The 25201-nt window shown below is 42.6% G+C and overlaps 1 protein-coding gene across 5 annotated transcripts in view; it reads right to left on the bottom strand.

The window, feature by feature from the left end:
- The window catches only part of LOC121459333 (protein PRR14L-like), a 73610-nt gene that overhangs the window by 14710 nt on the left and 33699 nt on the right, over positions 1 to 25201 (bottom strand). For 2 of the 5 annotated variants that reach the window (XM_041668965.1, XM_041668961.1), the window contains exons 5-7: positions 22631 to 22702; positions 21581 to 21752; positions 20837 to 20943 (exon numbers count right to left, since the gene is read on the bottom strand). In XM_041668965.1, coding sequence (XP_041524899.1) covers positions 20837 to 20943; positions 21581 to 21752; positions 22631 to 22702 — 351 coding nt within the window. Of the gene's footprint in view, positions 1 to 10189; positions 10537 to 10759; positions 10781 to 20836; positions 20944 to 21580; positions 21753 to 22630; positions 22703 to 25201 lie in introns of those variants that run through there. The other 3 variants (XM_041668963.1, XM_041668964.1, XM_041668962.1) reach the window with 3 other exon arrangements.

A 25201-nucleotide genomic window follows, 5' to 3' on the forward strand; every position in this document is an offset into this window, starting at 1 on the left:
CCCAACCACTACGTCCAAACGTTCACACCTTGATTCTCTGCAACACTCAAGTTTACCACCGCCTACACATTGAGTAGGCTGGGATTTGGTACCCTGAAGTTCCTTTTTCCAAAACTAGGGGTGGTACCTGGTGAGGAAGGCTCATCGGTTGCCATCACTATGTTTGTGGGAGTATGGCATGACAAATGAAGGATTCAGGACCCACCCTTTCTTGCAGTCCTGGGTATAACTGCTGGAGCAACAGGACTGACTACTGCCTTAGCTACTGACTCTCAGTTCATCATCTCCAACAGGTGGCTCAGACCATCCTTACCCTCCAGGGCCAAACAGATTCACTGGCCTCCACAGTGCTACAAAACTGTCAAGGCTGAGATTTACTAAGAGCAGAAAGAGGTGGTCTTCATCTCTTCCTCAGGGGGATGCTGCTACTGTGTCAGCTGGTCAGGTATAGGAAACATCAAGATTGGACAACTCTAGATGGCCTCAAAAAACAAAACAAAATGAAACAAAACTGCAAGAAACAGCTTGATGCCTCTGGCCAGTGGATCTAAAAAAAAAAACCAACAACCAAAAAAAAAAAAAAAACCAAAACCCAAGAAAACTTCTTCTCTAGATTTCTTCAACAGGTCCAAAAATTTTCTAAGCAGACTTTTAATCAGTTGCTATTACAGGATTACTGGCCCCCAGCTATGGAGTCAGAGGCCTATAACTCCCAATTATACCCTGTGTGTGAAAATCAAGCTTACCTCAAGGACTCTGACGCTTCCACACAAAAGGAAGTAATCTAATGATAGTGTCTCCCCCTTTCCCCAACCCATGATTATTTTTATCAATAGTAAAAAAAAAAAAAAAAAAAAGAGGGGGGTGAGGGGAGGGAACATAAGTCCCTCTATGTGTGAGTGGACAGGCCCACTCCAATACTGCTGTAAGAGCCATAAAGGCTATTTCTGGCCCTTTGAGACACGGGCAGTCCAGTTCTGCCCTACAGGAAAGAAAAATAATAAAAGCACAAGATCAGGCCAGAAAATACCACTATTCCCTGAGCTTGCCCCAAGATCAGATCACAAAAGTCCACCAATCCCAGGCCACCCCGCTCCAAACCCTACATAAAGCTTGCCTCCCGCTCAGTTCTTTGGTGCTTCTTTCCTGAGAAGACCACCCTCGCATCTTTCCTAATAAATCTCTTATGTGAGGTTTGTTGTGCAGTGTGACTCTGTAGTATTCCTTGGCTCCTGACCGCAAGGATACCTTTCTGCTATGAGCTATAACACACTAGAAATCAACCCCAGGGTCTAGTACATGCCAGACTGTCCCTGAGTTTGGATTTTCTAAAACTATAGATAGTAATAAGAAACAAAACCCCAGACAGTCCAAGTGTTGCACGCCTTTAATCCCAGCTCTGTGAAGGCAAAGGCGGATAGATCTCTGTGAGTTCAAGGCCAGCCTGATTTACAAAGAAAGTTCTAGGATAGCCAGGGTTATACAGAGAAATCCTGTCTCAGACAAAACAAAAAAAAACCCCAAATATGAATAATAGATTAAACAGAATAAAACACAATGAGTGAACAGCATAAAACATTGAACAAAGCCTTTCAGAATAAAACAGAGCCCAAAACCGAGAGGAGCAGGGTGGAGTCGCACACGGCCCTAACTTTGTCAAAACTGCAACAAACAAACCCTCCTGCAGCATGAAGAGAACACTGAACATAGAAGTCAGAAAAGCATGTTGCTGAGATAGAACATGCCTAGCATGCATGACAGTCTGGGCTCAACTCCATCCAGCATATGAAGAAACCATTTTACGTAGCTAGTGCCATCTGAAATCTGCCTAGTTCCTCCCACTGCACTGTTCATGCTTTGGTCCACTTTTGTTGCCTCAAGTGATTACTGAATTCCGGTTGGTTCCTATCTGAGGTCTTTTCAGATGTGACTGCTGCCTGCGATTCTGTGATTTTGGAGGTGGAACTGAGTTTCCCTTTCTTTTGTTTGCTTTACTGTAAGTTGTTAACAAAAGTTAACACCCTTTAAACTCTCCTTCTCCCCTCACCTCCAGACAGGGTTTCTCTGTAGCTTTGAAGCCTGTCCTGGCACTTGCGCTGTAGACCAGGCTGGCCTTGAACTAACAGAGATCCACCTCCCTCTGCCTCCGGATTTCTGGGATTAAAGGCACACACCATCACCGTAGAGATCATAATTTCTATATTGTGATAATGTAATACCAGGCTATCCTTAAATTCACAAACCCCTACCTCAGTCCTCTCAAGAGCATAAATTACAGGTACATGTCAGCCTGCCCAGCTGCTTTGAACTTAAAAATGTTTTTTTTGTTTGTTTGTTTATAATTGTTGCTAAAACAGACTTGTCTAAGTGACATTGACAAGATTTCTTCTTGTTGGCATAAAGTGGTTGGTTTGGCATCACGATGCCCCTGCAAGGGTCATAGACTTGCAAATCTGCAAACAATCTGGGGAGATGTGATTACATCAGTGCCTCTCAACCCCTTTGGGGGCGTGTATCGAACCATTCCTTCACAGGTTATGACATTTGCAAAATGACAGCTATGAAGTAGCAATGAGATGATTCTATGGTTGTGGGTGGCAGCATTAGGAATGTTGCGAACCACCTCAGCTGTCTGCCCAACCTTTAAGGTCATGATTTATTTTTGTTTTGGTTTGGTTTTTCAAGACAGGGTTTCTCCGCTTAGTACATCCGGACTGTCCTGAAACCCACTTTGTAGAACAGGTTGACCTTGAACTCACTGAGATCCACCTGCCTCTGCCTCCTGATTGCTAGGATTAAAGGTGCGTGCCACTACCGTTCAGGTCATGATTTCTATACTGTGACAACGTAATACCATAGATATGTAGTACATGGCTAAACTGTACTCATCTTGAGAGACACAGCTATTGTCTGTTGCCCCTTGCTGAAGAATAGGCTTATATCCTTCCTAAAAAAGTATGGCCCATGGCCATTGACAATTCTCCCTTTAGAGGATCATGCCTGGGATTTGAACTCAGGACCTCTTAACCACTGAGCCATCTCTTCAGCGCAAGGTTTGTGTCTTTTAATTAAGCTGTAATTGTTGTGTGTGTGTGTGTGTGTGTGTGTGTGTGTGTGTGTGTAACGTGTATGTAAGAGCATGGGTGGCTCATTTCATGCACCTGGATGTCAGAGAACAACTTTGTGTGTCAGTTTTCCCCTTCCGTCTTACCAAGGGTTCCAGGAGTCAACACCAAGTTGTCAGGCATGCACGAAAGCACTTCACCCACTGGGGCACTGCACTCAGGAAGTCTTTCTTTTCTCATTTGGTTTTTAATATTTACTTCTGCATTTTTAATTTTATGTGTATGTCCAAATGTATGTGGATGTACCTGATATGTATGCCCATGGAGCCCAGAAGAAGGTACCAGGTACTCTGGAACTGGAACCACAGAGGGCTGTAAGCAACCATGTGGGTGCGGAGAATGCAACCTGGGCTCTCTGGGAGAGCAGCCACTGCTCTAACCACTAAGACATTTTTTCGGCCCCCAATTAATTTTTTGAGACAGTGATTCATACAGCCCAGCCTGGCCTTGAATTTGGTACATTGCCTAGACTGGTTTCAAATCCCTGATCCCTTCTGATCTCTACGACTGAAATGGTAGGATTATAAGCATGCACCAAAACATCCAGCCTACATATATTTTGTATCCCTAAGAGAAGGAAGAGACATCCCTTTATTCTAAATAAATGGACATTATGGGGAGAAAATTTATTCAACTTTGAAATATCTTAAATGCAAGAATTAGCTACAATTTGGGGAAGCAAGACTTATAGACAATTTACAATATAACTATAAAAACAAAACAAAACTGAATGTGCTTATGAACTAAGATGTGGCACACATACAGACCTTCTCCCATACATAGATCACAATTATAAATACTACATTCAGCGGGGCATGGTGGCTTACGCCTTTAATCCTAGTAATCAAGAGGCAGAGGCAGGTGGATTTTTGAAAGTTCGAGGCCAACCTGGTCTACAAAGAGTTCCAAGACAGTTTGAGCTACCACACAGAGAAACCGTTTCAAAAATGAATGAATGAATGAACACTACATTCACCCCCAAAACACAACACCATCCCCTGTTGCAGAAGAACCTGTGGTATTACTATGTACTGTATTCTATGGTTTTACCCAGGTCCTGTGTCAAGGGCAGAAAACAGAAAATGGCTGTGTGGTTCCACACCTTTTCTTAAGTCTCAACAGAAATGAATTATGTTAAATGAAAGTCAAGGGTGCTTTTTCAGGTCCTCTCAGGAGTTGGCAAAGTCTTGAGGCATTTTTTGTCAAACTAAAACTTACCGATTTTTTTGGAAGTCCCGGGCAGAATTCTGGCCACTGGTATTTCCTGAGGCTACATCCCCATCATCAACACAGAACGCTAGCTCTCGTGGGTTCTAGGCTACACAGCTGACATCTTGGGAAATGGGTTGATACAGGTAGACTATCAGAGATGGTGCAGATCTGAACTGGAATCCACCTCCGACACTCAGATGATGGATCCCCACAAGCTATTGCTAGGGCCCTGGTTAGATGACACCAAATGGTGCTGGGCAGACCCCCCACAACATGCTACCCTGATATTTTTCCAGCTGAAGCCAGAAGCAATGCATGCTACCCTTGTTTGTTTCCTAGGAGATACTGGCACTAAACACACCGCACAGTTATTAATGTAGGATACCAGGTGCTAGCCAGTGAAGTCCTCCTGATAGAGCTTTACTGTGTTCTCAAAGCTGGCAGAGGCAAAACCTCCTCACGTGGATATCCTGTGGATGGGGCTGAGGACACTGTCACACTTAATACACATCTCTTCATTAATTTCCAGATCCAAATGCTCTTAGCTGTGGGTGGGCAAGCATCGCCAGTACCGCCCAAGCCACTTGACCTCATTTTCATGACCACCAGCATTTCCGAGCAATCCCTGCTCTTGCAGAGACTCAGGTCTGATTCCCAGAACCTACATGATAATGTACAACCATACATAAATCCAGTTCTAGGGCACCCAACACTCCCTTAAGACCTCTTTGGATACCAGGCATGCATATATACACAGATATATGCAGGAAAAGCATTCAAACACATAAATAAATGTTAAAGAATGGTTATACAATGCCATCCTGCTCTGCCAAATGTAAGCGTAGAACAAGAGCGCAGACGCAGTTATCGCCACATAGGCCTTCAGGAAAGGACAGATTTACAGACCTTGTCATCACCCTTAGTGACTGAGATGCAGGTTCCATGGTTGCCAGTGTGTGGTCCCAGCTGCCCAGGTCCAGGCTGCAGCTCGGGGCTCCGAGGAGCTCCTCATCACTTGGCAGGTGCTGAGTGAGGAGGGGTTGTGCACTCTTCTGTCAGTGCTCTAGGTAAAGGCGCTAAACAACCAACCTGGGACCCCTGTAAACCAGAACCTCAGCTTAGGGTTGCCAGCCCTTCCTGGTAGCATGGATCCAGGCTGCCGATCCACAAAAATGGCTGACCTCCTCAGAGTTCCTCCCCTTTCGCTCACTGTCAGGGTTGAGAGGGTAATGTTCTTTAATGTTGTTGTGGTCACTGGGGAGGGAGAAATATGTTTATTTTTGGTTCACATCTACTGGTTTTTTTTCCTCTTTTATGAGAGATCTCACTTCTTAGTCCTGGAACTCACTATGTAAACCCAGCAAGCTGGCCTTGAACTCAGTGATCCCACAAAGGCTGCTGGGATTAAAGGTATGTGCTACCATGCCCAACTATGTGCAATTTATTTTATGTTGAATTTGATTATGCAACTCGCTTTTCATTTCTTTCATGTTTTTCCTGTGATGGCTTAGCAATAATTAGTTCTCCCCGTGTAAGCCTTGTAGCACAGGACTTCCTTAAGTCCAGTGGTGCATCTATCTCTAGTGCTCTGCTCCATAGATATGCTCATTGGTACTGTTCTCTCCGTTTTTAAGTATATGTAGGAAAAATGTGGGATTCCTTTTGTACCCTGTGTCCAGTATCAACTATTTGGTCTGAGTAATCTACATCTACCACTGAGAACTATTTCCTTATTTGAGCTGGGCTCTCGCTATGTTACCCAAGCTGGCCTTCAACTCCTGAACTGATACAACCCACCTGTCTTAGCTTAGTAGTACAAACTATAACCATGTCACTGTACTTGGCTGACATTTGGTTTCTCTAAAGTAGTAACTTTAAAATATGCAAATGTTTACATTTTCTGTGTGCATTTCGGTTTAGATGTATATGTACAATATGCATGCAGGAGCCTGAGGAGGTCAGAAAAAATATCAAACCCCTGAAACTGGAGTAACAGATGGCTGTGAGCCACCGTATGGGTGCTGGGGACTGAACTTGGGTCCTCTGCAAGAACATTGCTGAGCCATGTCACCAGCCCCAATAAACAAAGAGGGACACAGCTACACACAAACACACATACACGCAAACACACACACACACACGCACGTATAAAATGTATTATTTAGAATGTATGTACACACATATATGCCATGGTGCTAGTGGGAAGGATAGAGACCATTTGGGGAGTTGGTTCTCTCTTTCTTTTAAAGACCTTTTATTTATTTATTTGTTTTTTCAAAACGGGGTTTCTCTCTGTAGCCCTTGCTGTCCTGTCTGTAGACCAGGCTGGCCTTGAACTCAAGAGATTCACCTGCCTCTGCTTCCTGAGAGCTAGGATTAAAGGTGTGCATCACCACTGCCAGGTTCTTATACTGTGATTTTTATTTTTGCTTTGTTTGTGAAACAGGGAACTCACAATGTAGAGCAGACAAGCCTAAAACTCACAAGAGATCCAAATGGCCCTGCCTCCTGAGTTCTGGGATTAAAGGCATGCAACTCTAAACCCAGCTCTTAAACCTCCTTTGTGATACAGGGTCTCCTTCACTATTTCTATGCTAAATCAAGGTGACAGGCTCTAGGGATTGAATACAGATCAAAAAAGCAGGAGAAGCCAACAAGGGGAGCCCCTTTACTCAACGAATCCCCCTGCTCACTTCTGCTTTTTTGGGATGTCTCAACTCTGCAGTACAAGTTTGCTACAATTCACTACCATGCCACATCTTCCTAAGTGCTGGGATTACAAACCTGTGCCACCACAACCTACTTTAATACTTTCTTTCATTTTGTTGAGATAGGGGCTCATGTAGCCTAGGCTGATTCAAATTTCCTATGTAGCAAAGACTAGCCTTTCCTGATCCTGCCGTCTCCACCTCCTAAGTGCTAAGGTTACAGGTATGTGCCACTAGGTTTGGTTCTAGAGCTTCTTTATTATTTTTTAAAATATTTATTTATTTATTATGTAATACAATATTCTGTCTGTGTGTATGCCTGCAGGCCAAATGAGGGCCCCAGACCCCATTATAGATGGTTGTGAGCCACCATGTGGTTGCTGGGAATTGAACTTAGGACCTTTGGAAGAGCAGGCAATGCTCTTAACCTCTGAGCCATCTATCCAGCCCCCGAGCTTCTTTATTTTTTTTTTAAAATATTTATTTATTTATTATGTATACAATATTCTGTCTGTATGCCTGAAGGCCAGAAGAGGGCGCCAGACCTCTTTACAGATGGTTGTGAGCCACCATGTGGTTGCTGGGAATTGAACTCAAGACCTTTGGAAGAGCAGGCAATGCTCTTAACCACTGAGCCATCTCTCCAGCCCCCGAGCTTCTTTATTTTTATGCAGTATATTTTTCAGTCTTTTATGACTCACAAATTTCTATTATAGTTAGCCCGTTCCAACCTGAAATTTCCTAGTTTCTTCAAATGTTTTTAGATTGCTTTGTTTACACTAAGATCTGATTAGTAGAGAATATGTTTGAGATAAAGACATACAGAAATAGCTTTATTATCCTTAAAATGGCTACCATCTCAACAGAATTACTTTAAGAGCTTAGCTTTCCACCATCGAACCGAGAACACTAAATCTCACTATGTATTGGTATTCATTTTCAGACTTTCTATTGTTTTAGCAATTTATGATTTATGTTCTAGTTAATTTTTGAGACTTAATTTTCTTTTGAAGATTTATTTATTTATTATATACATTGTGTTTTGCCTGCATATATGCCTGCATGACAGAAGAGGGCACCAGACCCCATAATAGATGGTTGTAAACTACCATGAGGCTGCTGAAAATTGAACTCAGGATCTCTGAAAGAGAAGTCAGTGCTCTTAACCTCTGAGCCATCTTTCCAGCCAGAGACTTAATATTTTAAATTTCTGAGACTAGCACTCTTATTTCATTCCTTTAAAAATTTTTCCTCTTAGCTGGATGTGATGGCAAATGCTTTTAATCCCAGCACTCAGGAGGCAGAGGCAGGTAGGTCTCTGTGAGTTCAAGGCCAGCATGGTCTACAAAGGAATTCCAGGACAGCCAGGGCTACATAGAGAGATTCTGTCTCAAAAAAACAAAACAAACTTTTTTCATGGTTATTACTTCTTTATCTTTTATACAACCAATGCATCAGAACACATAAATTTTCATTTATTCAAATCTTTTTTAATAATTTTGTTTTAAAGACAACTTACTTTATGTGTATGATATTTGGCCTGGCACCATGTGGTGCCCAGTGCCCAGGGAGGATCAAAGTGTCGGGTCCCCTGGAGGGGAGCTAAAGTTTGAGAGCTGCTGTATGGATGTCAAGACCTGAATCTGGGTCCTTTGAAAGAACATACTGAGCTTTTAACTGCTGTCTCATCTCTCCACCTTTCTTCAAATCTTTTATTTATTTATTTCATTATACTTTTTTTTTAATGCATAGCCCAGGCTGGCCTCGAACTCATGATCCTCTTGCCTCTGCCTCCTTCAGCAAACCCTACCGACATGCACTACCACAACCGGTTCATTATACTTTTAAGAAGATTTATTTAAGTGTGTGTGTGTCTGTTTATGAGTGCAGGTGTACATAGAAGCCAGAAGAGGGCGTCAGGTCCCCTAGAGCTGGAGCAACACAGGTGGTTGTAACTCATCTCACATGGAATCTGAGAAGAAAACTTGGGATCTCTGTGAGATCAGTAACACAATTAACCTCCAAGGCTTACCCCATCCCCAGTAAAAAAAAAAAAAAAATCCTCTTGGAAAGAAAATGTGTCAGTGTTTTACTGTTGCCTGAAATGTGCTCCTTATCAAAATATTTTGCCTAAGTTCAAAATCTGAGCATCAGGATCTGCTTTATGGTACTGGACTCCCTGGGCTGCTGAAGCATTTCCTCTGCATACCGATACAAAGCTCGCTCAGCTAGGTGTTTTTTTTTAATATTTATTTATTTATTATGCATACAATATTCTGTCTGTGTGCATGTCTGCAGGCCAGAAGAGGGCACCAGACCTCTTTACAGATGGTTGTGAGCCACCATGTGGTTGCTGGGAAATGAACTCAGGACCTTTGGAAGAACAGGCAATGCTCTTAACCACTGAGCCATCTCTCCAGCCCCCGCTCAGCTAGGTGTTAGCAGAACAACACAGGATGAGGGTGCGTCTCATCCGGTTCTGAGAGCTTTCCTTTAGTTCTGCCATGAGCCCATAGTGACACACATATATGGGGGCGATTGGAAGTCACCTGAACACCCCCTGAACGTCTGTCTATACCTTAGCTATGTGGCCAGAGCAAAGAGTCCTTTGGTAACATAATAGCCCTACCCTGCAGAGAAGGTCCTCCAGTCTCAAAGACACCTGTCCAGGGTTTTCTGTAGCCCTTCTGTAATAAACATCACAGACTCCAGCTCTTGTATCACAGCTACAGACTGTCAGCCAATTATATGTGTTCCAAACTGTGGTTCTTTCCTATTTGCCTGCTGTGGCCTCTGTGATCCAGTCACCCAATGGGTTGCGGCCATAGCTTCCTCATCACAGTCTCAATGTCAACCATGGGGAGTTAGTGATCCTCCCAAGTATGTCCTTTCTTTGTTCCTCAGTTTGAGCACACCCTTTGGAAGCCTCATTACATTTACTGTCCTATTATAGTTTGAAATTTTATATTATGTTAAAATGTCATATAGTTTCTATATCCTGACTGTACGCAAACCAATACATGATACTAAGGTAAAAATCCGAAGAGCTAAATCAAACTGCCACTTAACACCTACAGAGTAACCATACACCCTCATTCAGGGACTTTCCACATTTATAGAAGAAGACAGTTTTGGGGCAATCAATGTATTAATCTTTAATTTATTTATACAACTGACACAAGAGAAATGTCCATAAAGTCTTTCAAAACAGCCCTTCTTGACAAATCTTATTTCAAAATATTAATGAAAAAATGCTGTTCATTTGTCTTTCTTCATTCTCCACACAGATCCATGAGAGAAGAATGATGATTTACAAAACGATCTTGAGGAAAAAAGGAGCTGGTGGGACGGCTCTTCGGTTTATAGAGCACCTGCCCTCAGTCATGAGGAGCAGACTGTGGATCCTAGCAGTCATGGAAGGGACTAAGCGCTGGCCCTGAAGACAAGGGGGCTAGGACTGGTTCCACGAGTCCCAGGTTCAAGAAAATATCCTGTCCCAAATGAAAAAAGCAGAGAATGACAGGACACCCCATGCCCACAACCTCACCTCTTACAAAGAGACACACAGAGACAAACACAGATAGACAAGACAAACACAGATAGATGACAGACAGACAGACACAGATAAGACAAACATACAAATAGATAAAATAAACATAAAATACAAACAACAAAAACAAAGCGGGAGGTATTGCTTTGTGGTATGATACTTGCCTAGCATATGTAAGTCCCTGGCTTCCATCCCCAGCATGGCAAAAGAAAGAAACAAACAAAAACAAAGCTGAAGGCATTACAATATCTAATTTTTAAATTTTATTTATTTATATAATTCTTTTTCTTTCTTTCTTTCTTTTTTTGGTTTCTCAAGACAAGCTGTCACTCTGTAGTTCTGGCTGACTTGGAAACTCACTATGTAGGCCAGGTGGGCCTCAAATATACAGAGAACCACCTGCCTCTGCTGGGATTAAATGCACACGCCCCAACATGCCCGGTTTCAATACTCAACTTTAAAACACAATGCATAAGTCCAGGCACGATATCGCATGCTTATAATCACAGCTGAAGCAGGACTGCACCAAGTTTGAGGCTAGGCTGGGATATGAGTTTCAAGCCAACTAGAACTACATGACAAGACCCTGTCTCAAAAACAAGCAAACAAAAAACCCTAAGAAATGCTATGAATCTGGAGTAACCAAAACAACAAGGTATTGGTATAAAGACAATAAAGCAGAGGAGGATACAGAAATAAATAATTCACACACCTATTACAGTCAAATGATTTCAACACAGTTGACAAGGGCAAACAGTGTAGAAAGCAAACTCTCTTTAAGTGGTACCGGGAAAACTCCAGGTGTAAAAAGGTAAAACTGGTCTCTCCTCACCTGAAAGACTCATGGGCTGAGCCTCTAGACAGGAGTATAGGTCAGCACTAGACTGGAACTAGGAAACGATCAGAAGCCCCAGGGGAACGTCTCATGCCATTCAAGTGGCTAAGCGTGTTTCTGAATGTATGACTGCAGACAAACAGGTCACAAGAGCACATGTGAACAATGTGATCAACAGCTCTGTGCGACAAAGAGCCGGCGGAGCAAAGACAAGCGGAACAGGAGTACCTGTAAATAACACACCTGAGAGAGGGTTAACTTCCATAAGACGCACAAACTCCAAGAGCAAAAAGGAAAAAAGAAAGAAAGAAAAAAAACCCTAACATTTGAAAATTAAATCAAAAACTCCAAAAACTTGACACAGGAGTGTGTGTAATATCAATTTCCTAGAAAGCTGAAGTCAAAGAAATAACCATGTTTGGGAAAAACAAAAACCAAAAACCACAGTACCCTCTTTTCCATCTTCCTCTCGGAGAGGCAGCTTTGCTTCTGCCTCTCTCCCCACTTCTCTCTTCCCCCCTTCTCTGTCTCTTTCTCCTCTTCTCTCTCTCTCTCTCTCCCCCTCTCTCTCTCTGTCCCCCCCTTCACCCTTCCTCCTCCATAACCCCCTAAATAAACATTCAACCTCACCCTGCAAAAAAAAAAAAAAAAAACAAAAAACAAACCACAGTACCACCCAATCCAGAAAGTGAAAATTAGGCAACTCTTTCCCACCTCCCTTGAGTCTGACGACAGGTGGGCATGGGCACTGCTCTAAGTATCATGCGTGTTTATCTGCTAAGATCTTAAACATTTTTATTCATGTGTACATGTGTGTGTCTGTGTGAGTGTATGATATAAGGCATCAGATATTTTGGGGAGGGAGATGGAGGTCACTTGACATGGGTGCTGGAACAAATATAGGGTCCCTAGAAGAGTATCATATCAAGGGCTCTTATTTGTTCTTTCCAGTCTCCTCAAAAATAGTATGGAGATTCCTCTAAAAATTAAAAACGGAGTCGGGAAGTGTTGGCGCACGCCATTTTTATCCCAGCACTCGGGAAGCAGAGACAGGCGGAATTCTTTGAGTTTGGGGTCAGCCTGGTCTACAGAGTGAGTTTCAGGACAGCCAGGCCTGTTACACAGAGTAATCCTGTCTCTAAAAACAAAACAAACAAAAAATTAAAAATGGGGGCTGAAGAGTTGGCTCAATGGTTAAAATAAAAGCACTGGCTTCTCTAGCAGAGAACCTGGTTCCCACTCCCAGCGCCACTGGCAACTCACAACTGTCTGGAACTCCAGGGGATCTGACCCGCACCTCTTCTGGCCTCCCCAGGCAACAGGCACAAATGGCTGTGAATGCCACAGGGGTGCTAGGAATTGGGCCCTACAAAGGTTCTCTATAAGAAAAACCAGTGCTCTTTACTGAGCCAGTTATCTTTCCAGCAACCTCATGGTCTTTCACAACCATCAATTATCCCAATTCTAGGGACACGATGCTCTCTTATGACCTCTATGGACTCTAGGTAAGCATGTGATGCAGAGATGAAGATTTAAAAAAAATCTAGAAAAATTGTTTTGAAAAATTTAAGATCAGCTAGGTGGCAGTAGCACATACCTTTAATTCCATCAGAGGGAGATAGTTTGAGGCCAGCCAGGTCTACATAACAAACTGTAGGTCAGCCAGGGCTACACAGTGAGACGGTCTCAAAAAACTAAATAAATAAATGTAAGACACTACATGATTTGGTATACATGTGAGCCCATGTATACTAATTTGGTCATAATCAAACTGCTCCAATAAAAAATGTGTCTAGTTTCTAGTTTAGGAAGGGTACTCTGGAAATATGGGCCACAATTTTAAATGTATATAGCTACTTTGAGGACAAGGTGCTCTATAAGAGATCCCATCTCAGGGAGCAGAGATGGCTCAGCAGTTAAGATTACTGGGGAGCTCAGAGGTCCTGAGTTCAATTCTCAGCAACCACATTGTGGCTCACAGCCATCTATAGTGGGATCTGATGCATTCTTCTGGCATAGTCATACATGCAGATACACCACTCACATAAATAAATAAATAAATCTTAAAAAAAAAGATTGCATCTGAAAACCCAAAAGAATCTCCCCCCAAACATATTTATTTGATTTATTCATTTTACATTTTGTGTGAGTGTTTTACCCAAATGTTTGTATGTGCACTATGTGTCTGCTTGGTACTTACAGAGGTTAGAAGAGGGCATCAGAACCTCTGCAACTGGAGCTATGGATGGTTGTGAATCACCATGTGGGGACTGGGAAAGAAACCTGGGCCGTCTGCAAGAGTAGCCAGTGCTCTCGGTCAACGCCATTTCTCCAGCCACACCCAAAAGAATCTTAAGGTAAAAATTTATTAAAAACTGTATTGTTCAGCTGGGAAATGGTGGTGTTTGACTTTAATTCCAGCATTAGGGAAGCAGAGGCAGGAGGATCTCTGTGAGTTTGAGGCCAGCCTGGTCTACAGATTGAGTTCTAAGACAGACAGGGCTATACAGAGAAACACTATCTTAAGACAAAACCAAAACCAAACCAAAGCAAAAACCTGTACCTTTCAGTTGGTCCCAATGCCACAGGTCTGTAATCCCAGTTCTTATAGAAGACTGAGGTAGGAGAGTCATAAGTTAAAGGCCTGTTTGTGTTATAGAATGAGTTAAAAGCATGAAGATCCTGCCTAAAAAAATGAAAACTCAAAACCAAGACTAGAAACAGGTTTAAGAAACCTTCTCTTGGGCTGGAGAGATGGCTCAGAGGTTAAGAGCATTGCCTGCTCTTCCAAAGGTCCTGAGTTCAATTCCCAGCAACCACATGGTGGCTCACAACCATCTGTAATGAGGTCTGGTGCCCTCTTCTGGCCAGCAGGCATACACACAGACAAAATATTGTATATATAATAAATAAATATAAATATTAAAAAAAAAAAGAAAGAAAAAGAAACCTTCTCTTACGAGCTGTTGAGCAGGAGAGATCAAGAAAGTCCCAAAACAATATGGGTATTGCCACTGTTCTTGTCTGCTTCCCAGAGTTTGAACTTAAGGTTCTATTACTGAAGACACCATGCACTGCAGACATAGAACTCAGAGGATCCATGCTGGATCTGACCTGAAAGGCCCGAGGACTAGCTTTTATAGTACCACAAGGTGCTTTGTAAGCTTCCAAGGGAAGGAAGTAACCATCAGTCACAGCCAACTGCGTGTCACCCATAATAACTTGCAGCATGGCAAGATAGCCCTAAGGGTGAGATAGTGGCACTCACATCTTGGTGGTAACCAACAGCTGTCTAATTGGACTTAAAGCCTGCTTTTTTTTTTTATTTTTTTTTTAAATATTTATTTATTATGTATACAATATTCAATCTGTGTGTGTTTGCAGACCAGAAGAGGACAGCAGACCTCATTACAGATGGTTGTGAGCCACCATGTGGTTGCCGGGAATTGAACTCATGACCTTTGGAAGAGCAGGCAATGCTCTTAACCACTGAGCCATCTCTCCAGCCTAAAGCCTGCTTAAGAAGACGGAGATCATGCTTGGTACTAGAAACCTAACTTCCCAGGCTAGTCAGGTCAGAGATCACAGAGGAGCAATTTCTGCCACTTTAACTAAAGCAGCACAGTTCTTTTTCTCCTTTTTTCCTTTTTTTAAAATTGAAGCCGGGCGATGGTGGCGCACGCCTTTAATCCCAGCACTCGGGAGGCAGAGGCAGGCGGACCTCTGCGAGTTCGAGACCAGCCTGGTCTACAGAGCTAGTTCCAGGACAGACTCCAAAGCCACAGAGAAACCGTGTCTCGAAAAACCAAAAAATAAAAAATAAAAAAAAAAATTGATTTTTATTGAGCTCTACATTTTTCTCTGCTCCTCTCCCTGCCTCCCTCCCCTTTCAATCCTCTCCCAAGGTCCCCATGCACCTAATTTACTCAGGAGAATTTGTCTTTTTCTACTTCCCATGTAGATTAGATTCATGTATGTCTCTCATTGTTGTCTAGGTTCTCTGGGATTGTGTACGCTGGTTTTCTTTGCTTTATGTTTAAAAAGTGAGTACATGTGATAATTGTCTTTCTGGGTCTGGGTTACCTCACTCAAAATGATGTTTTCTAGCTCCATCCATTTGCCTACAAAATTCAAGATGCTGTTATTTTTTCTGTTGTGTAGTACTAGTACCCCATTGAGCAGCACAGTTTGTTTTTTTTTTGTTTGTTTGTTCTTTTGAGACAGGGTTTTTCTGTAGCTTTGGAGCCTATCCTGGAACTCACTCTGTTGATCAGGCTGGCCTTGAACTCACAGAGATCCGCCTGCCTCTGCCTCCTGAGTGCTGGGATTAAAGGCGTGCGGCATTGCCGCCGCTCAGTAAGCAGCATAGTTCTTTTTTTTTTTAATTTTTTTTTATGGTTTATTTAACTTTATTTTATGTGCATTGGTGTGAAGGTGTCAGATCCCCTGGAACTGGATCTTCAGACAGTTGTGAGCTGCCATGTGGGTGCTGGGAATTGAACCCGGGTCCTCGGGAAGAGCAGTCAGTGCTCTTAACCGCTGAGCCACCTCTCCAGCCCCAAGCAGCATAGTTCTTAACTGCACCATAAATACTCTTATACCCATAGGTAAGTGTAGCTCTTAGTCACCAAAGAAACTTCTTTTTGCAACAGACAGACCATTACAGAAAAACGTATCTGATTTAAATGCATAAAACAACTAACCATGGAGTACCAAAGCCCAATAGATACATCTAAAACAGAACTCTTACATCTAAGGCTTGGGAACATTGTGAAAGAGGAGCAAAAGGATTTTGAAAGTTTGTGAGTCTACTGTTAACAACATAAGTACACAGAGGCTCATTAAAATATAGCATCATTTTTCCTAATTTAAAGAGAGATTCGCAAGAGGCATTTAGAACCCCAAATAAGCACAACCAGAGAACCTCTCTGCAACATATTATCATATTAATACATCACAGTCAAGGTGTCAAAAATACAAAGCCGCCGGGCGATGGTGGCGCACGCGCCGGGCGATGGTGGCGCACGCCTTTAATCCCAGCACTTGGGAGGCAGAGGCAGGCGGATCTCTGTGAGTTCGAGACCAGCCTGGTCTACAGAGCTAGTTCCAGGACAGGCTCCAAAGCCACAGGGAAACCCTGTCTCGAAAAACCAAAAAAAAAAAAAAAAAAAAAAAAAAAAAGCAAAAAAATACAAAGCCAAGGGGCTGGAGAAATTGCTCAGTGGATAAGAGCAATGGCTGCTGGCTCAGAGGACCTAGGTTTGATTCCTAGCATCAACATGGTGTTTCACAACTGTCCATAACTCTAGTCCTAGGAGATCCTACATCCTCTTCTGGCCTCCATGGCCATGGGCAACAAGCATACGTACAGTGCACAAACACACTTAAGACAAAACATCCATACAAATAAAACAAAATAAAATAAATTTTTTTAAAAAATATTTTTATGGTTTATTTAACTTTATTTTATGTGCATTGGTGTGAAGTGTCAGATCCCCTGGAACTGATCTTCAGACAGTTGTGAGCTGCCATGTGGGTGCTAGGAATTGAACCCGGGTCCTCTGGAAGAGCAGTCAGTGCTCTTAAACACTGAGTCATCTCTCCAGCCCCAATAAAATAAAATTTTAAGGGCAGAAATAGGCTCAGCTGTGGTAAGGCACACCTTTAATCCCAGAATTTGAGAGGCAGAGGCAGGCGAATCTCTGTGTGTTCAAGGTCAACCTGGTCTACAGAGTGAGTTCAAGGATAGCTAGGCCTCACAGAGAAATACTGTCTTGAAAAACAAAACAAAATAAAACACAACAAAAAAGCGGAAATACAATGTATCAAACAAGTAAAAACAAACAAGTTGATATAGTTAATTTGATGTCTGATAACGTGGGTCGAAAACCAAAATGAATCAGAAGAGATCAAGAATACTACAAATTTATAAAAGGAGCAATTCCTCAAGAAGACATAACAAAGGGTGTCACAGTCTACCTGTCTAGGCAGTTATCCACTTCTCATAGGCTCCAAAAGGCAACAGCCACTCCACACTGGACAGAAGGAGATGAGGACATTTGGATTGTCTGCTGATAAGCAAAGAACTCAAAGCCATTCCTGACACCACCATGATACTCCTGCCTAACACTCAAGAGCCACTGGATTCTACCTGGCTCCTATCAGCTAAATAGCTGCTCCTTCTAGACTGGCAAGGACAGGAGATTTGTAGAAAAGGGATCCCCACCATATAGAGATCAATAACTTTCTTGAATGTTCACAGGACCAACCTGGCCCACTTACTCCCAGAACGTCCAAAGATGCTAGGCTGGACATGCCTAATAGGTTTGGGTACCCTGGTAATTGCCTATATGTCTCCTGAGTAGTGTTAGTGGTTGCCGGTGTCCTTGCTCAATTTGGCAGGGGACACTGAGTCAGACAGCTGGAACTACAAAATTCAAACTATAAAAGGACTCAGATATCAGAAGAATCGCCTGGAGTCCACAATCTTCCAAAGAAATGGCATGGGAGAAAAAAAGGCTTTCTCAAAGACCCAAATAAGAAGTGTGATGATGGTAGACAGGGGGTGAGTGAGTGGCATTATTTATTTGGGTAAAAAGTGTGAGTGGCGGCCAAGCAGGGAGAGAACACTAAGATCACATCTCCTGGGGCATCCACATAAGAAAACACTTTATGCCAATACAAAATATGCTGTCATACACGCAGTTGACAGAACCTGGTTTCATTGCTTGCTACAGAAAAAAACAACTGAAAAAAAAATTACCCACAGGTGACAGAGACATGGGGAAGCAAAAAGTGAGAATGTGAGGAATTAAGATAAACACAACAGGGGCTAGAGAGATGGCTCATCAGTTAGGATATATACCTGCATGTGTCTAAGCGACACCAGAAACATCTGTGCATTCATGTTCACTGGTGCATTATTTAGAACAGCTAAGCAATAACCAGCTTATACGTCCATTAACATAATGAAGAAAATGTGCTGTATACACAAACAAAAAGGAATTTTGTTTGCAAAGAAAAATAAAATTATGCATTTATTTAAGAAAATGTTGCAGAATATTCCTTTACACTGTGAAGATGTGTTACTGTGACTGGTTTAATAAAAAGCTGAACGGCCATTAACTAGGCAGGAAGAGGTTAGATGGGACTTCTGGGGACGGAGAAGACTTGGAGAGGAAGAAAGGCAGGGTCACAAGCCAGAAGCAGAGGATGCAGGATGAGCAGTACAGAGTAAAGGTAACCAAACCATGTAAAAGAACGTAGATTAAAAAATATGGTTAATTTAAGTTTTAAAAACTAGTTAGGGCCAGGCGGTGGTGGCACACGCCTTTAATCCCAGTACTCCAGAGAGGCAGAGGCAGGCTAATCTCTGTGAGTTCGAGGCCAGCAGCAAGCTTCAAAATTACAGAGAAACCATGTCTCTAAAAAACTAACCAAACAACAACAACAACAAACTAGTTAGAAACAAACCTAAGCTACAGGCCAAGCTTTTATAATTAATATTAAGTTTTATGTTGTTTTTTTATGAGCTGGCAATCTAAAGGAAAAAAGCTGACTAAAGAAAAAACATACGTAACTGGAATTCATTACGCAAAATAAGCCGGAACGACAAAGACAAATACCAGACTTTCCCTTGAATGCAGAACACACACTTCACATTACAAATGAGGGCCATAAAACTAAAAAAGGAGATGCTGAGAGAGGATGAGACTGTGAGGAATGTGAGGAACTGTGGGTAATGAAATATGAAGACAGAAGAAGGGCTTCCTGGGGGAGCAGGGAGCCAGCTGGGTACAAGAGGGGGTACAGGAGGGGAATGAAAGCTAATGAAGTATAAAGAAACAAATAACCATGCCATGATAAGACACATTACTCTATATACAAATACAAAATAACAACAACAACAACAACAACGAAGACAGGCTATTGTATCATTAAAGCCTTTTTGTTCCCAATTACTTATCTCTATCAACAAGGCTTTCAGATCAGGCAAACAGTAAAAGAAGTTAAACCATTCTGATAGTGAACACCACTTAATGTGGGGCACCTGAGACACCGAGCGCTTCTCAAGGCGGCACAAGAGGGTAGTCAATAAAGAAGGTGATAGTGCCGGGCGGTGGTGGCGCATGACTTTAATCCCAGCAATCAGAAAGCTGTGAGTTTGAGGTCAGCCTGCTCTACGGAGCAAGTTCCAGGACAGCCAGGGCTATTACACAGAGAAACCAAGCCTCAAGCCCCAACACCCCCCCCCCAAAAAAAGAAGTATAAGATATTACATATATCTGTAATATCAGCATTTGGAGGCTAAGACAGAAGAATTATGGGTTCAAGGCCAACCTGGGCTGCATAGGGAGACCAGTCAGGCAGGTCCTGAGACTTTAGCAAGCACTATTCCCACTGGGGTATGTCCTTGGTCAACAGATAAGACTAGCAGAAGCTCCTAAGACTAATTAATTTAAGTTACTTAAGGGAACCAATGAAAACTTCCCTGGAACTTGGGGCATAAGAACTGAGGTTTGGAGAACTTTGAAGATGATCTTGAACTCTTTTTCCTCCTTTACCATCTCCCAACTGTTGGGATCACAGGAGGGCACCACAATGCCCAACTTAAAATACCCAATATAAAGTATATTCAGGGACTGGGTGTGGTAGGGCACACCTTTAATTCTAGTACTCAGGAGGCAGAGGCAGGCTGATCCCTGTGAGTTTGAGACCAGCCTGGTCTACAAAGCAAGTTCCAGGACAGCCAAGCTGTTACACAGAGAACAAAATAAAACAAAAAAGTATATTGGGGAACTAGAGATATAGCTCAGGTTAAAAACACTTGTCTTACACAGGACCTGGGTTGGTTCCCAACAGCCATACGAGTACGATAGCCCATAAACTATACATAATTCCAGTTCTGACCTTTAAGGGCTCCAGGCACACACGTGGTTCACATACATACATGCAAGGTAACACACATACCAATAAAATCAATAAGCGTAAAAAAATTTTTAAAAATAGATTGCTTTTTCTGGTTTGTATGTGGGTTTGTTGTTGTCTTCTTTTTAGACAGAGTTTCATCATGGAACTCCAGCACCTTTCTTTTGTTTATTTTGAGAGAGGGCCTTACACTGTAGCTCAGGTTGGCTGTAGCTCAAAGTTATTCCTCCTGCCTTGGTCTCTCAATGGTTAAGCTATGATTATGTACATACAATACCTAGCATAAGAACAATAAAAATGATCACTGTATTAAAATATCTTGCATTTAAACATTTAACCATATTAATCATGGAATTCTTTGGCATAAATTCCTAGAAGTAAAAACATAGCTCGGATTACATAATCACTTTAAGGACAAATATACTTTGCTTGGCAATTTTCCAAGATAATGAACCCACTTTGCATTAGAGAAGCTCACCTTTTGGGCCGAGGCAGGCCCATTGGGGTAAGGTTGGGATCTGGTTTAGGAATGGTTTTCCGGATGCGAATCTGTGAGACTTTCTTTGGTCTCTTCTCTGGCTCAGCCTGTTTTAAGGGTTAAAATAAAAATAGGCAAAATGTTAAGTTATTTTAAAATAAAGCCTGTATACTCAAAACATCGCTTCCTCACTTTACAGATAAGCCTGAAAAGTAGCTAATGACAAATTTCCCCTTCCTCCTCTGGCGGCGTTTTCAGTTACTAAACAGAGAGTTGAACGGTTCCGAATGAGATAATCAAAGTCCTCAATCAGTGGAGACAGGCGATGCTGTGAACTACAGGACAGTATCATTTACTCATCTTCAATGCACAAGGTGACTCTTAGGGCCAGGGCTCTCTATAAACACTCTTTAATGCTGTTGCTGAGAAAAATGGGTCTGGAAAAAAATACAGACTAAGCTAACCTGCTCCCGCCTGGTGGAACAGGAGGACAACTTGAATTCAGAAGTTGAAAGGCAGTGAGGAGAAAACAGTAAGACCCCCCCCCCCCATCTCGGAAAAGAAACTGAAATAAAGGTAACAACCCCATAAACCCACCGTCTCCTTTCCTGGCCAAGCAGGAAAATTCCTACCTTAGAACTCCCAGCTACTGAGCCAAGGCCAGAGTCAAGCCTACACGAACCCTGTGATGGGAGTCAACAATGGAAATCCCAAAGCCACCAAGACCCTGGCACTTGCACTTACCTCTTTCTCTTCTGCAGGGCTGCTCTGTGGTCTGGGGCATGCCGCTGACACATCACCCAGCTCATCAAACCCAGGGACCTGGAACTCAGAGGCTGAGAGCAGGAGCTTGCTGACAGCTGGTTCTGTCACCAGGCAAGCCTTTGGCACCAAGGCAGGGAACACAGGCTCCAGCCTAGCACCATGGAGACAGAATGACGATAAAATCTGTGTAAGGTGTGCTTTCTACCTCCAGCATTTCTACTTAGTTTTTCTGTACATGTTCATGTCCTTGTGTGTGTGGAGGCCAGGAAAAAACTTTAAGACAATGTCTTTCCTTGGCCGTCCCATCCATCTTGTGTTTGAGATGGAGTCTCTCAATGGCCTAAAGCTGGCTGGCCAGTGAGCCTCAGGATCTGCCTGTCTCTTCCTGCCTACACTAGAATTACAAGTGTGTGCCACCATGCAGGCTACTGATGTGGGTTCTGGGGGATGAAACTCAGGTTCTCACGCTAGCAAGGCAGGCAACTAACCGACTAAGAAGTCTATCACCCAGCCTACATTATTTCTGAGCCACCTGCTTTCTAGTTACCTCTAGACACAACCTAGCTCTACACATGTGCAAAATTCTAAGAACGTGGTCAGTCCTTTCCAGGGATTAGAGCAGTTTTAAAGAAATGTGTACCTTAGTGAGTGGAGACTGGAGAGGAGAGAGTCAGTGAACAGACAAATGAACACTGCTCAGATGAGACCAGCCCCGTTCAGGGACCAGGACTGAGGCTGGTGAAGCAACAGGACTTGGAACAGCTTGAGATCCTAGTAAACTGGCTACTGAATCCTGTGCTAAATAAGTGGTGCTAATGATACAACCCTATTCCTTGTTATGTGATATAAAACCAAATGAATCTCAGAAATGTTTAATCTGAGACCTATAAATACTAAGATTAAGGAGACAAGAGGTTAAGAGTTATGACATGCCTGACTCATGCAATCTAAGAACACTAGAATAAATGTATTCTCCCTGCCCTTTCTCACATACCCATCCACACTTGAAGCTGGTGTGCCAAGGCTTACCTCAGGTGACTGCTGTTGGTGCTGTGGACAGCTCCCATGCCCGGGAGAGGCACATTTGGTATGGTGTTGTGGCTGAAGTAAAAGCACAAGCACAAAGCAGCAGGTTATGCGAGTGGGGCAACAACAAAGGCTCTGATGCTCCCTGAGGCTCTGGAACACGGTGCAGCCAAGAAACACAAGAGCCATGCTTATGTGCTCAGCCTTGGGTAGGACAAGGCTAACAGGAAAGTGCTTCCTAATTGAACTGGAGAGAGTATCAAGAAAAGTAGAGGACCGGAAAAGAAAGGACAGGAGCAAGAATGACTTTGGGACTTAAACCTTTTAATTAAGTTGGTAAGTACACATGTTAATATTCTTTACAATTTCAAGCATAAGGAATCATAAGTTGGTTCCATATGTAGAAGGGCTTGCTGCCAAGCCTGACCACCTGAGTTCAAAGTCTGGAACTCACAGAGTGGAAGAAAAGAATGGACTCCCTAAAACTTTGCTAACCTCCACATTACATTATGGCACATGTACATACATACACGCACACATACAACAAATGTTTCTAAAAATTAGACATGAAACCAAATACAACAACAAAGTATCTATACAAGGAAAAATACTATAAGTTATGCCTTATAAGATGCTGAGTTTGAAGCCAGTCTAAACAGGTGACTCTGTCACAACAAAATAGAAAAATGGGGCAGACAAGATGGCTTAGCAGGTAAAAGTGCCTACTGCCTGACAATGCAAGGAGACTGCCTAAGCTGATTTCTGGAACACACACAAAGGCAGAAAGCGAAACCAACACCAAAACTGTCCTCTGAGTGACTCTCTCTCTCTCTCCTCTCTTTCTTCCTCTTTCTCTCTCTTTCACACACACACACATACATATACACATACAGTGGTAGGGAAAATACTTTATGGAAATTAAACTGATTTAAGTATTGTTTTCAGGGCTATTAATTTATTTTGCCGGCAATACATGAAATGTTTTGTTGCTTTGCTTTTTCAGGAAGGAAAAGTGGTCCATCTATCACCTCTGTTTGTTTTGTTCTGTTTTGTTTTTTTGAGACAGGTGTCTTTGTGTAGCCTTGGCTGTCCTGGAACTCACTCTGTAGACCAGGCTGCTGGCCTTGAACTCACTGATCTGACTGCTTTTGCCTCCCCAGTGCTGGGATTAAAAGCATGTGCCACCACGTGCAGCTCATAAATAAGTTTTTTTTGTTTTGTTTTTGTTTTTTTTAGTTTTTCCGAGACAGGGTTTCTCTGTAGCTTTGGAGCCTGTCCTGGCACAGCTCTTGTAGACCAGGCTGGCCTCGAACTCACAGAGATCCACCTGCCTCTGCCTCATAAATAAGTTTAATAAAATAATAAAAACAAAACAAGACAAAACTGGGTAGTCGTGGCTGCCTTTAATCCCAGCACTTGAGAGACAGAGACAGGAGAATATCTGTGAGTTCGAGGACAGCCTGGTCTACAGGGTGAGTTCCAGAACAGGCTCCAAAGCTACACAGAGAAATCCTCTCTCAAAAAACAAAACAATATTAAGTGAGCTTAGGCATATGATTTTAAGTCACTTTTGGAGTCAATGAGTAGAGTCCATAGCAACACTACCCATATACCTTCCACTTGAAATAAAACAACATCCCAAGTTCTTGGTTACATATGTATAAAACTCCACAAAATAAAAAGGCCACATATAGAAAGCGAGAAGGTAGCTGGGTGGTGGTGGCGCACGCCTTTAATCCTAGCACTTGGGAGGCAGAGGCAGGCGGATCTCTGTGAGTTCGAGACCAGCCTGGTCTACAAGAGCTAGTTCCAGGACAGGCTCCAAAACCACAGAGAAACCCTGTCTCGAAAAACCAAAAAAAAAAAAAAAAAAAAAAAAAAAAAAAAAAGCGAGAAGGAAAACTATTTTAGGAAGTAGAAAGAGTTCTTGAAGGGAAAAGGAGCCAAGGCTCATATCCTGAAAACCAACACAGTATGTAAGGAACTAACAGTGAAGGGGTCAGGGCTGTGTCCTAGCACTTGGGAGATGGAGGATCCAGAGTTGGGGCTACTGTAGTGAGGTGGAGGTCATCATTAGCTACCAGAAAGAAAGAGAAAGAGTGGGGATGGAGGGGATACAACACAGATTAAAGCTGTGTTCCACAGCCGGGCGGTGGTGGTACACACCTTTAATCCCAGCACTCGGGAGGCAGAGGCAGGCGGATCTCTGAGAGTTTAAGGCCAGCCTGGTCTACAAGAGCTAGTTCCCAGACGGGCACCAAAGCTACAGAGAAACCCTGTCTCAAAAAAAAAAAAAAAAAAAAAGCTGTGTTCCACAGAGCAATTAATGACAACTTACATACTAGCGGCAGACCAAAATATTAAACAATACAAGCAGTATGCCACCAATTGAAACAATCTGATACTTTTTTAATTTATTTACTTTGGTTTTTGGTTCCCATTGTGTAGCCCTGGCTGTCCTGAAACTCATTTGTAGACCTGGCTGGCCTCAAATTCATAAAGATCTGCGTATCTCTGCCTCCCAAGTGCTGGGATTAAAGGTATGCACCACAGCCCAATATTATTTAAATTTTT

This window comes from Microtus oregoni, unplaced genomic scaffold (assembly GCF_018167655.1).
Source record: "Microtus oregoni isolate MIOR12 unplaced genomic scaffold, Mior012 000019F_ref0000042, whole genome shotgun sequence".
Lineage (NCBI taxonomy): Eukaryota > Metazoa > Chordata > Mammalia > Rodentia > Cricetidae > Microtus > Microtus oregoni.